Source organism: Vicia villosa, unplaced genomic scaffold (assembly GCF_029867415.1).
Source record: "Vicia villosa cultivar HV-30 ecotype Madison, WI unplaced genomic scaffold, Vvil1.0 ctg.004187F_1_1, whole genome shotgun sequence".
NCBI classification, from domain to species: Eukaryota; Viridiplantae; Streptophyta; class Magnoliopsida; order Fabales; family Fabaceae; genus Vicia; species Vicia villosa.
The window spans coordinates 132,742-146,127 of NW_026706387.1; the positions used below are offsets into that span (position 1 = coordinate 132,742).

General features: G+C 40.2%; 1 protein-coding gene across 2 annotated transcripts; it reads left to right on the forward strand.

The window, feature by feature from the left end:
* Positions 1-12,353, forward strand: LOC131641865 (uncharacterized). Of its 2 annotated transcripts, none has more exons than XM_058912158.1 (7): positions 1-211; positions 287-461; positions 544-664; positions 1,719-2,056; positions 2,175-4,035; positions 5,174-5,424; positions 11,938-12,353. In XM_058912158.1, exons 1-7 carry the CDS (start codon positions 138-140, stop codon positions 12,007-12,009), a joined length of 2,892 nt encoding a protein of 963 aa, XP_058768141.1. In that variant the 5' UTR covers positions 1-137; the 3' UTR covers positions 12,010-12,353. The 2 variants fall into 2 exon arrangements, with proteins under 2 accessions (XP_058768141.1, XP_058768142.1); XM_058912159.1 differs by having other exon boundaries at positions 4-211; positions 1,722-2,056.
* The last annotated feature ends 1,033 nt before the right edge of the window (positions 12,354-13,386 follow it).

Genomic DNA, 13,386 nt, shown 5'->3' on the forward strand with positions numbered 1-13,386 from the left:
AAAAAAGCTGAAGTTAAAAAAAGAAAAAGAAAAATAGGTAGATCACGCTTACGCAACCCAACACTAGCATCGAAGAAGTAGACGCAGAAGCATAATCGATAATAAGAGAAAAAAAAACTTAAATTAAAAGCGGAAAGATGAAGCAGGATGGTGTAACCTCTCCAAATCCCAAACCACATTCTCCTCCTCCTCCTCCAGCTCATGCTGCAAGGTTCTTCCCTCTTTCTCTCTCTAGGGTTTCTCTCTCTAGATTTTTTATATTCAATTTTCAATTCTTCATTTTCAGCTCTGCCGGAGCGTCATCTCCGGCATGCGACCCCGCCGGAGAAGGTAGCCGGCGCTACAAATCGAGCGCCGATTCGTATATGGTCAGTGCTTCAAATCCTTCATGTAGACCCTGGGAACGGTGCGATTTGCTTCGCCGCCTTTCTACTTTCAAGCTCGCCGGAAAATTGCCAAAGGTTCGTTAGTGAATTTTGTGTTGTAGGCAATTAGGTTAAGATAATTGGGAGAAATTGTTATGAGGTTTGGTCGATTTTGCAGGTTGCTGGTCCTTTGGCTTGTGCTAAGAGAGGGTGGGTGAATGTTGATGTTAGTAAGATTGGGTGTGAGTTGTGTGGTGCTCAGTTGGATTTTGCGTTGCCCTCAGCTTCCTCTGTTGAAGGTGAGGATATTTACTCTAATGGCTTTTTCTATTCTTGCTGTCTGATTGCTGCTGTGTGATTGCTAGTTCCGCTAGGTTTTGATCCAACTTTGTCAAGTGTATGTGATATAGAGAAGAGGTGATATAGCTTTTTATGCTTGTTTCGTGTTTGGTTTGGCCTATGGGGTAGGGTGGTTTCCTCCATTAGTATTAGCCGAGCTTACCCCAAAACTTATCTCTTCACGGGGACTCAAATTCGACATATTAGCTAAACTGGTTAAGTTTTTGTAATAGCGTGGATAAGCTTAAACTAACGTGTCGGATTTGAGATTTGCCTTAGGAGGTAGTAGGAAGGAATTGAAATGGAAGAATATTGATTCATATAGAGATGGTACAAAGAATTGACTATGAATTCAAATCCCATAATGAAGCAGTGTTGTCGATGGCGGTCCATGGCGGAGAGCCAAAATCCCGCCATATCGGCCGCTTTGCGGCACCGTTATAGCGGATTATGGCGGAAAACCTGCAATAACGGATGAGATTTACCATAGCCCAAAAACCGCCATGTATATCTGCCATAGTGGCCATGGCGCCGCAATTTGATAATACTGTAATGAAGAGGAAGAGGAAAAGGAAAAACCAAAAATATCACTCTACTTTTGATGCTGAAATCAATTTGGTTTATTTTGTACCTTTTCAATAGTTGTAGGAATGGGTCATATTCTGCGAGTCTAGTTTATTTTGTACCTTTTCAATAGTTGTAGGAATGGGTCATATTCTGCGAGTCTAGTTGATTTGATCACATTTCTTTTCTACAACTGGTACTGGGAAGTTTGTTTGACATTAGAATGACAACTGGATTGAATTTATTAGATGTTGCTACATTATGCTTTCCAAGAAGGGTATTTAAATCTGTTGATCTAGTTAGCATTTATTAAAAAATATTTATCATCCTTGGCTCTTTTCGTACAATTTCTTTTCTCATGTTTTGGTTCTGCAGCATAATTCCCCTTATCTTGACTTATATGTTGCTGCTGTCTGTGCCCTGATTGTTTTTTCTCTCACATATTTGGAGAAGCTGATGCTTCCATTGAGGATCTTTCTAAACAGCTTGATAGAGGACACAAAATCAACTGTCCTTGGAGAGGTAATAGCTGTCCAGAAAGCTTGGTACAATTCCCTCCTACTTCACCTTCAGCTCTTATTGGAGGTTTTAAGGACCGGAGTGATGGACTCTTGCAGTTCTACTCTCTTCCCATTGTATCTACGTCTGCAGTTGAGCAGATGCGGATTACACATGGCCCTCAAATTGATAGTTTTATTGCTAAATTGCAAATTCAGACATCTGGAGAATTGGGGTGCAGAGCAGAAACCAGCTTTACTGGAGACCAGGGTCCTCGTTCATACTCATACGTAAGGTTTTCTCATTTACATTATTTATCTTAATTATTTATTCAAGTGTATTTTATTCCAATTTGGTTTTTGTTGTTGTTATTATCTCCATCCTTATATTAACGTACCACTTCAATAGGCTCAAAAGCTTATAAGTCTCTGTGGATGGGAGCCAAGGTGGCTTCCTAATGTGCTTGACTGTGAAGAACAGTCGGCTGAATCTGCTAAAAATGATTACACCTCTGATCCAGCCAAAGGCTCTGCACCAAATCCTGCTTCAAGCAAGAAGGAGTTTTCAACTTCTTCCAGGAAAGATACTGGGGATAATGATGTACTTGGTTCAGAATTTAATTGTGAATCTAGGTCACCTTTGTTAGATTGTAGCTTATGTGGAGCCACAGTTAGAATATGGGATTTCTTAGCTGCCTCCCGCCCAGTTCATTTGACTCCCTGTGGTACTGATACCCCTCAAACAAGCAAGAAAATGGCATCAACACGGGGAATAAGTGCAGCTAGTGGCATCAATGAGTGGGCTGCTGCTGAAGGTGTGGAGAAAGAGAGGACTGGAGACCGTGATGAGGCGACAACATCTCATAAAAGGATATTAGTATCCAATAAAGGTTTGGATTTAAATCATAAAATGGCTAGTGGGCCAGGCCGTTATCTAATCAATGTTACTTCGACCTTAGATCATGTGCAATGTGCTGGTGAAGGAAGCAGTTCAAGGAATAGGCAGCCTTCTAGAAGTGATATTGGTGATCTGGAAGCTTCTTATGAATCACAAGGTCCCAATACACGCAAGCGCAGGTTAGATGATTGTGAAACCAGAGCTGACAGGGCATATCTAAGAGTGCAACAGGTTGATAGTGCCGAAAGAACTGCTGCTAACCATGATAATGATGAAATCAGGGGAAGTCAGCAGTTTTCAGCTGGCCCATCAAAGCGTGCCCGCGATACTAAAACTTTGGAAACACTTCAGTTTTCATCAAGAAATCCTTCTGGTGCTGTACCTAGCTATTCAGTGGATATTCAAACAAAAGCAGAGGAAAACACAGTTAACCAGTTGAACCCTGAAAAGGATCATGTTATCAACATGCCTTCTACTAGAGACTCCACTCATGCTTCTTCTGTTATTGCGATGAATATGGTTTGTCACAGTTCAGATGATGAATCAATGGAAAGTGTTGAAAATTCTCCTGCAGATGTTAATGATGTAAGTTTCCCTTCTGTTGATTTGAATGAAACGTCAGAGTTGAATAGCAGTTATCAAGCACAACAAAGTGCTATTATCCAACCACCTTTAGAAAGAACAGGAGGAGAAACAGGTGTTAGCAGTTCAGATGCTTGTGGGGAAGTTTTGAACACAGAGATATTGACTGCACAAGCTAGGGACGGTCCTAGTTTTGGTATTAGTGGCGGAAGTATTGGCATGGGTGCAAGTCACGAGGCTGAAATCCATGGGACTGATGTCTCAGTTCACCGAGGTGATAGTTTGGGCGATGCTGAGCCAATTGACGAGGTCATTGAAAATCAGGGCCAAGTTAGTGAATTTGCACCAAATCATGGACATATTGGTGATTTTGTGCCAGCGGAAATAAGTCGAGAAGATCCTCAAGGGGATAGTCAAGCTGTGGTATCTCAGTCTACTGCAAGGGCTGATAGTGGCTCAAAAACTATAGCTTCAACCAAGGTCGAGTCTGTTGAAAGTGGTGAAAAAACCAGCTGTAGCATGGGGATGCTAGGCCTTGAAAATGGTGCTCATCCGTCCCTTTCTTGCAATGCTGTTGTATGTTCTGCCTATGAAGTGTCCAAGGAAGAAGTTACTCAGACTAGGAAGGCATCTTATATTGATGATGGGGCTCATCCGTCCCTTTCTTGCAATGCTGTTGTATGTTCTGCCTATGAAGTGTCCAAGGAAGAAGTTACTCAGACTGGGAAGGCATCTTATATTGCTGATAGTGAATATCATGAATCAGGCAATTTAGATGCCAATATTTTGGGTACGCCTGCTGATCATTGTTTTTAAAAAATTTGACAGTTCTTTCTTTCTTTCTCAATTTACTTTTGATATGCTCTTCCAGTCTTTCCCCCTCATCCTATCATTCACCCTGATGCTCAATGTGACTAGTTAGTATAATCTGTTGAGTTATGAATAATTTCAGCGAATCTCTCTGCTATCAGTGTGATTATATGGTGCTCAATTAGATTAAATTATTTGGTGATTGAAATATGTAAATGTGAATGACAAGCATGGTTAGTAATATAAAAAGGCCTTATAAAAATGGCTTGATCATTGGAGTGGAGGGAACAGTTTGTAAATCCAGAGGGAAGAAAGGGGAATGTAGCTTGTTGTTTGGATATTGGCAAATATAGAGTTTTTTTTTTTACTTCTATTTTATCAGTTGTCTAAATTAAATTAGGAGCAGGACTGGAAATGGAACAAAGGGATGTAAATCCTCTTGTTTGAGTCTTAAAGTGAACGTGAAGTAAGAGATAATTAAAAAATTTATAGACATTATGCAAACATTTCATAGGTTTTATGAAAAAAGTTATACTTTTTTAAAAGATCAGTAAACATTAATTTTACTATTCTTTTTTGTTTTGATTTATATACCTTGCTCTTGGATGAATTGCTTAGAGAAAGTAAAAGTAGTGCATATGAATGCAAAGAAAACAATAAGGGCAATGTTGCAGATAAAACAATGTTTAAGTAGCTTATAATGAGTATATTATACTTATAGATACTTATTATATTGCATACTCATAGCTCAACGGTTCAATAATTATCACGTTCTTATGTCAGATAATATTATCAACTTTACTACTTAAATCAGTTTCATGGTTGTCATATCAATCGGTAATCAATGACAAGTGGATTAAATTTTAAACAGTTAACCATATTTATGCAAACAAATTCAATCACATAAAAATCTAAATATTATTCTGAATTCAAGTGCTACTGACGAATTGCACCTTAATCTTCTGCGCCCATTATGTAGAAGTTTTCTTTCATGATAAATGTTTCAAGATATGCTGATTAATTTATTTAGTCTAACAAAATATGCGCACCATTGTCTGCTACCTTATTCTCAATCTGCTTGCTGTACATTAACTATTTGGTTTGGTTCTAATCTTCAGGGACTCCTTACAGAGACAACAGTAGTGGACGTGTTGAATTTGATCCAATCAAATTACATAATGACTACTGTCCTTGGGTGAATGGAGATGTTGCGGCTGCCGGCTGTGATAGTCGTTGTTCCACTTCTGATGCGGGTACAACAGCTCTTTGTGGCTGGCAGCTGACTTTGGAAGCCCTAGATTCTTTCCAGTCACTTGGGCATCTTCCAGTGCAAACTCTGGAATCTGAGTCGGCAGCATCCATGTGCAAGGTTTGTTCTGGTTTACTCAATCTTGTTCTATCCCTGAATAAAAGTTGATACTTTGTTTTCATGTTGACATTTTCTCAGTGTTCCTTGTTTCCAAACACTTTTCTTTGAATGGTGATAAAAATGGTTTTCCAACAAAATGTGTAACAAATCAGTGTATTAAAGTTAGGAATTATCACACACAATACAACAGATGTAAGATGCGAGGAACCACAAAAACGTGTAAACATTGCTGCAACACTTTGAAAATACGAACAAGTTAAATATTCTCTCCGGTCTCATATGAGAAAAAATAACCAACCTCACACCCCTTAATTAAAGGGTAATGTAAACTAACATTTAATATGATAAAAGTAGTTAACATTTACATATATTTATGGCTATCAAACACAACTTTTTTGTTGTTTTATTTGAGACCGAAGAGAATATTTTACAAGGGCTGTTACGAACCCAAAACAGAGTAACAATAAAACAGTAAAAGCAAATGACAGAAGGAATGAGGATTTGATTGATTGATGAAAAGTATGGCAGTGATTACAGAAAAAGGAATATACAAATCCCTAGGTTCCTGACTCAGAGCTAGGCTCCTTATTAGGAAGTTAGCACTTCCTAACCATTCTAGAATATACTACAATCCAAGGTGTGTACTCCCTCTCTCCCTTACTCCTTTTATTTCGGATTTGTCATGCGTTTCCCTCACTCCCATCACACGTCACAATCATTCTAACAACCTCAGCCACTATTTCCCTTTTTGCCCCTTCTAGAATATACTAGCCAAGCCTTGGGCCCATTTGTGCCGTTGTATACTAACTGCTCATGTGGCAATGATTCAGCAAGCTGGGTCCTATCAATACCCACTTCTTCAGCCAAAACCTTGTCCTCAAGGTTAAACTTTGGAAACTGACTCTTCATCATGATAATCTCCTCCCAAGTAGCTTCTTCAGCAGTCTTCCCCTTCCATTGTACTAACACCTGCTTAACCTCTTCACCCTGCTGTTTAACCTTCCTTGTAGCTAGAATCTCCTCAGGTTCATATACTTCTGCCTGCTCATCACTAATGCGCTCAGGTAGTTCTGCATCTTCATGATAGTCTCCAACAGCCTTTTTCAACAAGGAAACATGGAATACAGGATCCACTCTTGATCCTGGAGGTAACTTCAATCTGTAAGCAACAGCACCAACTTTCTCTAAAATGGGATAAGGGCCATAATACCTTGCTGCAAGTTTGGCATTAATCCTAGTCACAACTGACTGCTGCCTGTGTGCCCTTAGTTTTACAAACACCCATTCACCAATCATGAAGCTTCTATCTGTTCTCTTCTTGTCAGCTTGGTTCTTCATCTTTTCTTGGGCTCTAAGTAACTGACTCTTCAACTGCCTTAAAGCTTCATCTCTTTCCAATAAATCCTTCTGGACTGCACCAACTCTGACCTCTCCTTGTACCCACCTTATCAGCTTAGGTGGTGCCCTCCCATATACAACTTCAAAAGGAGTCTTGTCAGTGGATGAATGGTAATTGGTATTAAACCAATATTCTGCCCAGTGTACCCATGCCACCCAATTCTTAGGTTGGTCAGTGATAAAACATCTCAAATAGGTCTCAAGGCACCTGTTAACTACCTCTGTCTGACCATCAGATTCTGGATGGTATGCAGAGCTCATCTTGAGCTGTGTGCCCTGCATTCTAAACAGCTCACTCCAGAAATTACTCATGAATACAGGATCTCTGTCACTTACTATTGTTGCTGGCAGCCCATGCAACCTTATCACTTCTTTACAAAAAACTTCAGCAATGCTCCTTGCTGTATAAGGGTGCTTGAGGGGAATAAAATGCGAGTATTTGGATAGTCTGTCTACTACTACCAGGATAGCTTCAAAACCCCTTGACTTAGGCAAGCCAGTAATAAAATCCATGGATATGTCTTCCCATACTTGTTCAGGTACCGGCAGTGGCTGGAAGAGTCCTCCAGGTGAAGAGGCTAAATATTTCTGCCGTTGACACACATCACAGCTCTAGACATAATCCTGTATAGCTCCTTTCATCCCCAGCCAATACACATTAGCCGCAACTCTTCTATATGTTTTATAAAACCCAGAATGGCCACCTTGTGGAGAAGAATGAAATTCATTTAGCATTAAAGGAATCAACTGTGACTGACTGGAAATCACCAGCCTCCCATTGTACAACAATACTCCCTGTTTGTACTTGTATCCTGGCTTGGCATTAGGATTCTGCTGCAGTGCTTTAATGATCATTTGAAGCATCTTGGCTGACCTCTTCCATCATTTGTTGCTTCTGGTCCCAGCGAGCATATGAGGCAATAGTGTTTAACTCTGTCCCTTCATGCATTCTAGACAGTGCATCTGCTCCTCTATTTAGCCTCCCTTGCTTGTAAATAATATCAAAGTCATAACCTAACAACTTAGCAGCCCAGTTCTGCTGTTCAGCTGTGACTATCCTCTGCTGCATCAGCTGTTTCAAGCTCTTCTGATCAGTAGATATTGTGAATTTTCTGCCTAAAAGGTAAGCCATCAACTCCTTTTCATAAGCAGACTTGGTCAAATTTCGCACTCCCAAGGCCTTGCTAAAATAAGCCACAGGTCTCCTGTCTTGCATCAGGATGGCACCAATTCCTCCACCTGAGGCATCACATTCAATCACAAACTGTTTGGTAAAATCAGGTAGAGCCAGCACTGGAGCAGTTGTCAGTTTTTTTTTCAATTCTTCAAAGGCCTGTTGGGATTCATTACTCCACTTGAAATTGTCCTTTTTGGTCAAATCTGTCAAAGGCCTGGCTATCTTTCCATAATCCCTAATAAACTTCCTGTAATACCCAGTAAGCCCTAAAAATCCCCTAACTCCTTTAACATTCTTAAGGATTGGCCATTGCTCAACACTCTGCACCTTACTAGGGTCTACAGCCACACCTTCTCCACTGATCAAATGGCCCAAATACTCAACAGTCTTCTGTGCAAATTGACATTTTTTTCTGTTTGCCACTAAACTGTGTTGTTCCAACAGCTGCAACACTGTTCTCAAATGGTTCAAGTGTTCACCCCATTCCTTGCTATAGATTAAAATGTCATCTAAAAAGACCAGCACACACTTCCTCAACAATGTTCTGAACACATCATTCATAAGATTCTGGAATGTGGAGGGAGCATTCATGAGCCCAAAGGGCATCACCAAAAACTCATAATGTCCCTCATGTGTCCTAAAAGCAGTCTTACATATGTCAGACTCCCTGACTCTCACTTGATGATAACCAGACTTGAGATCAAGCTTTGTATAAAATTTTGCTCCATGTAACTCATCTAATAGCTCTTCAATAACTGGAATGGGAAATTTGTCTGGTATTGTTACCTTATTAAGTGAACGGTAATCAATACACATTCTCCATGTATTGTCTTTCTTCTTCACCAAGATAACTGGGCTGGAAAAAGAACTAGTGCTGTGTCTGATAATGCCTGCAGCCAACATCTCTTGTACTTGTTTTTCAATTTCATTCTTGTGGTGGTGTGGGTACCTGTAAGGCCTAACATTCACAGCTCCATGGCCCTCTACAAGATTGATGGCGTGCTCTTTGTCTCTTCTAGGAGGCAGACCTGAAGGCTCCCGGAAAACTATCGCAAATTGAGTCAACAGGTTGTTCAACTCTAATTGTTGCTTTTGAGTCAAACCTGGCGCAGCTTCCTTCTGGCTACTCTCTATACTCCACATCCACTCCTGTCCTACATGCTTTGGTTTGCTCAATATACTTTGCAGAGCCACCAAATTCCTTTCATGTCCATCAATGCCTTGGAGTGTCACCCACCTCTTACTACTCCAAAAACTCATTGTCTGCTTGTGCCAATTCACAATCATATCCCCCAAGGTCTTGAGCCATTCAATTCCCAATACAACATCTATTCCTCCTAGCTCAAACAAGTGCATTCTGGGAGAAATTTCAAATTCCCCTATCTTCAGCTTCAATCCACTACAAACCCCCTTGGTGCTTTTTCGAAAGCCATCTCCTAACTTGATGCTCATCATAGGAGTTTCCTCAATGGGCCATTCCATCTTCTGCACTAACTTCTGGGAGATGAAGTTGTGCGTAGCACCACTATCCACCATAACTAACACCGGCACCCCATGTATTTGCCCCTGAAACTTCACCGTTTGATGATTTTCAAACGCTATGTGATTCAAGTTCAAAATACTCATCTCTGCATTTTCTTCATCTTCCGACTCTTCTACCTCCACCGCCAAAAGCTTCTTCTCCGAGTCTTCACCTACTTCATTATCGTCCAGAATCAACACTCTAAGTTGTCGATTTGGACATTGGTGCATTGGATGAAATGGGCCATTGCATTTGAAACAGCGTCCCTTTAATTTGCGATCCATCATCTCTTGATAAGAAAGATGAGTATACCCCCTATCTCTGGGTCCAACACGCCTCTGATCCGTTTGGGTCGGTTTGTCACCTCTGGGCCCATTAGGGTTACTCTTCGTACCCCCACTTGTTTCTCCGTCCCGTCCTTTGACCAAAACCCAATCAGAATTAGGTTTGCTCGATCCATGTGAATTGGGCCGATGTGACCCGCTTCCCTGTCTGGATCCATGATAAGGGCTTGGTCCAACTCCACTCACTTCCTTCTCCACAGCTCGAGTAACTTGAAGAAGCTTCGTACGACTCATCTCCCCCATCGTAGCTAAACTCCTCACCTTTCCACGAATCTCCTTCTTCAACCCATGTAGAAAATACCCTAGAAATTGCTTCTCTGGTATTTTAGGAATTTGAGCTATCAAATACTCAAACTCAGTGATGTACTCATCCACCGATCCTCCCTGTTTCAGTTCCGACAACTGCTCATACACATCGCCCTCACCATGACCTCCGTACCTCCCTAACAACGCTTCCTTCAGACTTTCCCACGTCAGCCCTTCGTCTTCCCCAACTAGAGAGTTGAAGAAATGGATTGTTGGTCCTTCCATACAAATCTGAGCCAACCTCACCTTCACCTCCGGTGTTGTTTCTTGGACGCGAAAGTAAATTTCAGCGCGCGAGATCCACCCCGCCGGATCCTCGCCGTTGAACAGGGGAAGCTCTACCTTCCTCACAGCGTGACGAAACTCAGTCACCGGATCTCCAGCCTGTGACCCCTTCTTCTCCAACGTGCCCTTCGGTCCTGATGATCCCTTCATGCTCTCGTCTCCCTCCTCCTGTACCGATTTCCTCAAGCATCTCTCCAACATGGCTAACAAACTGGCATGATTCTCCCGGACTTCATTTTGTACGTCAACCAGAGTTGAACGCACATCTGAGATCTCACTCTCCAACGCAACGACCTTAGATTCCATCTGTTTAAATGCTGGTAACGTGACTTTCTTTGGTGGCATTCACTGGCTCCGGCGTCGAATCCGGTAGGTCGGACCAAATTGTTACGAACCCAAAACAGAGTAACAATAAAACAGTAAAAGCAAATGACAGAAGGAATGAGGATTTGATTGATTGATGAAAAGTATGGCAGTGATTACAGAAAAAGGAATGTACAAATCCCTAGGTTCCTGACTCAGAGCTAGGCTCCGTATTAGGAAGTTAGCACTTCCTAACCATTCTAGAATATACTACAATCCAAGGTGTGTACTCCCTCTCTCCCTTACTCCTTTTATTTTGGAATTGTCATGCGTTTCCCTCACTCCCATCACACGTCACAATCATTCTAACAACCTCAGCCACTATTTCCCTTTTTGCCCCTTCTAGAATATACTAGCCAAGCCTTGGGCCCATTTGTGCCGTTGTATACTAACTGCTCATGTGGCAATGATTCAGCAAGCTGGGTCCTATCAAGGGCCCCTATAAATTTCTGAACTAGTGAAAGACTTAAGTTTATGTGGACTACTGTAACCAAAATGAGCATGAGAACAAAACCCTCAGTGATTAAGTAAAAGGTGTGTAAGTCAAACTAACTTTCTCATAACTGACACTCATTGGCCAAAGGGAGGTCTCTATGAAGGGGGACATAGTTTTTTAGCTAACCGTGTTGCAAAACCTGAACTAAAGCCCGTCTAGAAAAGGATAGCCGTGGATAATCTGTTCCACGTCTTCTCTATCATGCTTGCGATCCCAGTCCAATCCTACTGCTCCATGTTGTCTCTATCGTGCTTGCGATCCCAGTTCAACCCTATTGCTTCACGTTTCATCAAGCTCAATAGACATTCATAAGGTCTCCATAAGTGTGTTAATTGGCATTTTCTAATGTCGCCAACTCACTGTAAATTATCATGTACCTGGTGGTGACACCTTTTGCAGTACAAGTCTATATAACTATTATTTATTTGTTGGCTTGATTTTTGTTCTTACCTTTCTATGTACGACATAATTTGCATTTTCTTTTCTTCATCTAGTAGAAAGGGCTATCAATGTATCTTAAAGAAAACCAGTGATTATGAGACTTGCAGTTTAATGTTGCATCATATTAGATTATATTTCTGTTGGATGTGAATATTCTTGCTGCTCAACATGTTTCTTGCAGGGTGACTGGTTTACTTCCAGCCAGACATTGTTAGCGCGCAACTCCTATGTAAGAAACCGGGGGAGAAACTAAGACCTTCAGAAAGTTGTCACAAATTTAAATTCAATCGAGCTGTTCCTGCAGAATGAGTATTCCCAATTATGGTTGTTGTTTAATGGAAAGTCATCTTGTTCTTTTTTCAAGTCCTTGTTGTTGCTGTAATATTTTTGGTTACACTATTGGATTTTGGTTTTTTCTTGGGGTTGAAATTTGGATTTTGGTTTGGTATGTATTAATTTAATAAAAGTAGCACTGGGTCAAAAGCCTTTTGACATGTAGAAATTGATATTGTATGATAGAAAATGATAGCGAGTGATGAAGTAACTTCATTACTGCAGTTTCAATATAGTCTTGCCAGAAAGGGCTATTGTGTTTAATTTTTAACTTAAAGTAGCAGAAGTCTTCAACCAAGACATTTCACCCCGGAAATACAAGATTCACAGTTTTTTTCCATCATGTAATATGTTTCATTGATTCAGAGGAGTGTTTCATTGATTGAGGAGCCACCTTTGCAATACTATTATCAAGTACCTTAGTTATAAAATGTTGAATTGGAATTTGGCTAAGACAATAAGCCTAAAGTTTTGCACTTTTTCAACACCAGAAATTTTAGAAACAAGCACAAAGTTTATAAGATGTACAACCTTAAGGTGTATACTCTATATTCTTTAGAAGATGTAATATTATTTTGTTTGATTTTGAATAAATTTTTTTTGTTTTGAAATTGTACTCATTATTCAATATGTTAGCAGTAACACCTAAAAATATAAAAGTGTGAAATGTTTGACTTTATATCTTTGTTTTATTCAATATTTTTCTTAGTGAAACTCTGCTTATGACATGCAAAAAGATGTTTGATGGCTTTAGGTCAAAAAGTCAATTTTTGATAGTTTTGAGATGGTTTTGATTAGGGTTGGGCAAGAAATGTCAAACCGACCAAAACCCGGCTCAATAGGTAATAATCGCAAGCATTCAATCGGGTCAAATCGATCCTACGGGTCTACGGGTTGGTTTTTCTGTCTTACGCGAGTGCAGTTGGTTGGAAACGGGTGTTGAAATATATGATCCTATCAAATCTAAATAGTAAGACGGATTAAGAATATTGTGATTTTTTATGATATACTCTGTCATTCAAGATATATTGAGTTAATTTGAATCTTTTCTCGACTTACTACTATAATTAGAGTATCATCTACAATGAGTATTTTTTAATTAAAGCAAGCATGATGAATAAGTGGAGAAGTGTGTATATAAGGGTGATATGTGCTCTATAGCTCAAGAATCTAGTATTATTTAAAGGATATATTTGAATCATTAATTTCAAAAGAAAATGGAGATTTGTCTAATTTTCTCTAATAAAATTGTAGAGCTTTCCATCCATGGTTTTGTCAACATTAACCCCTTCCATTT

What these genes read in the sequence shown, in the direction of transcription:
- LOC131641865 (XM_058912158.1), top strand. Translation starts at nt 138, where the DNA reads ATGAAGCAGGATGGTGTAACCTCTCCAAATCCCAAACCACATTCTCCT. An exon ending in TCGCCGGAAAATTGCCAAAG is followed by an intron (nt 462 to 543) that starts GTTCGTTAGTGA and finishes TCGATTTTGCAG; the next exon opens with GTTGCTGGTCCTTTGGCTTG. An exon ending in CTCAGCTTCCTCTGTTGAAG is followed by an intron (nt 665 to 1,718) that starts GTGAGGATATTT and finishes ACATATTTGGAG; the next exon opens with AAGCTGATGCTTCCATTGAG.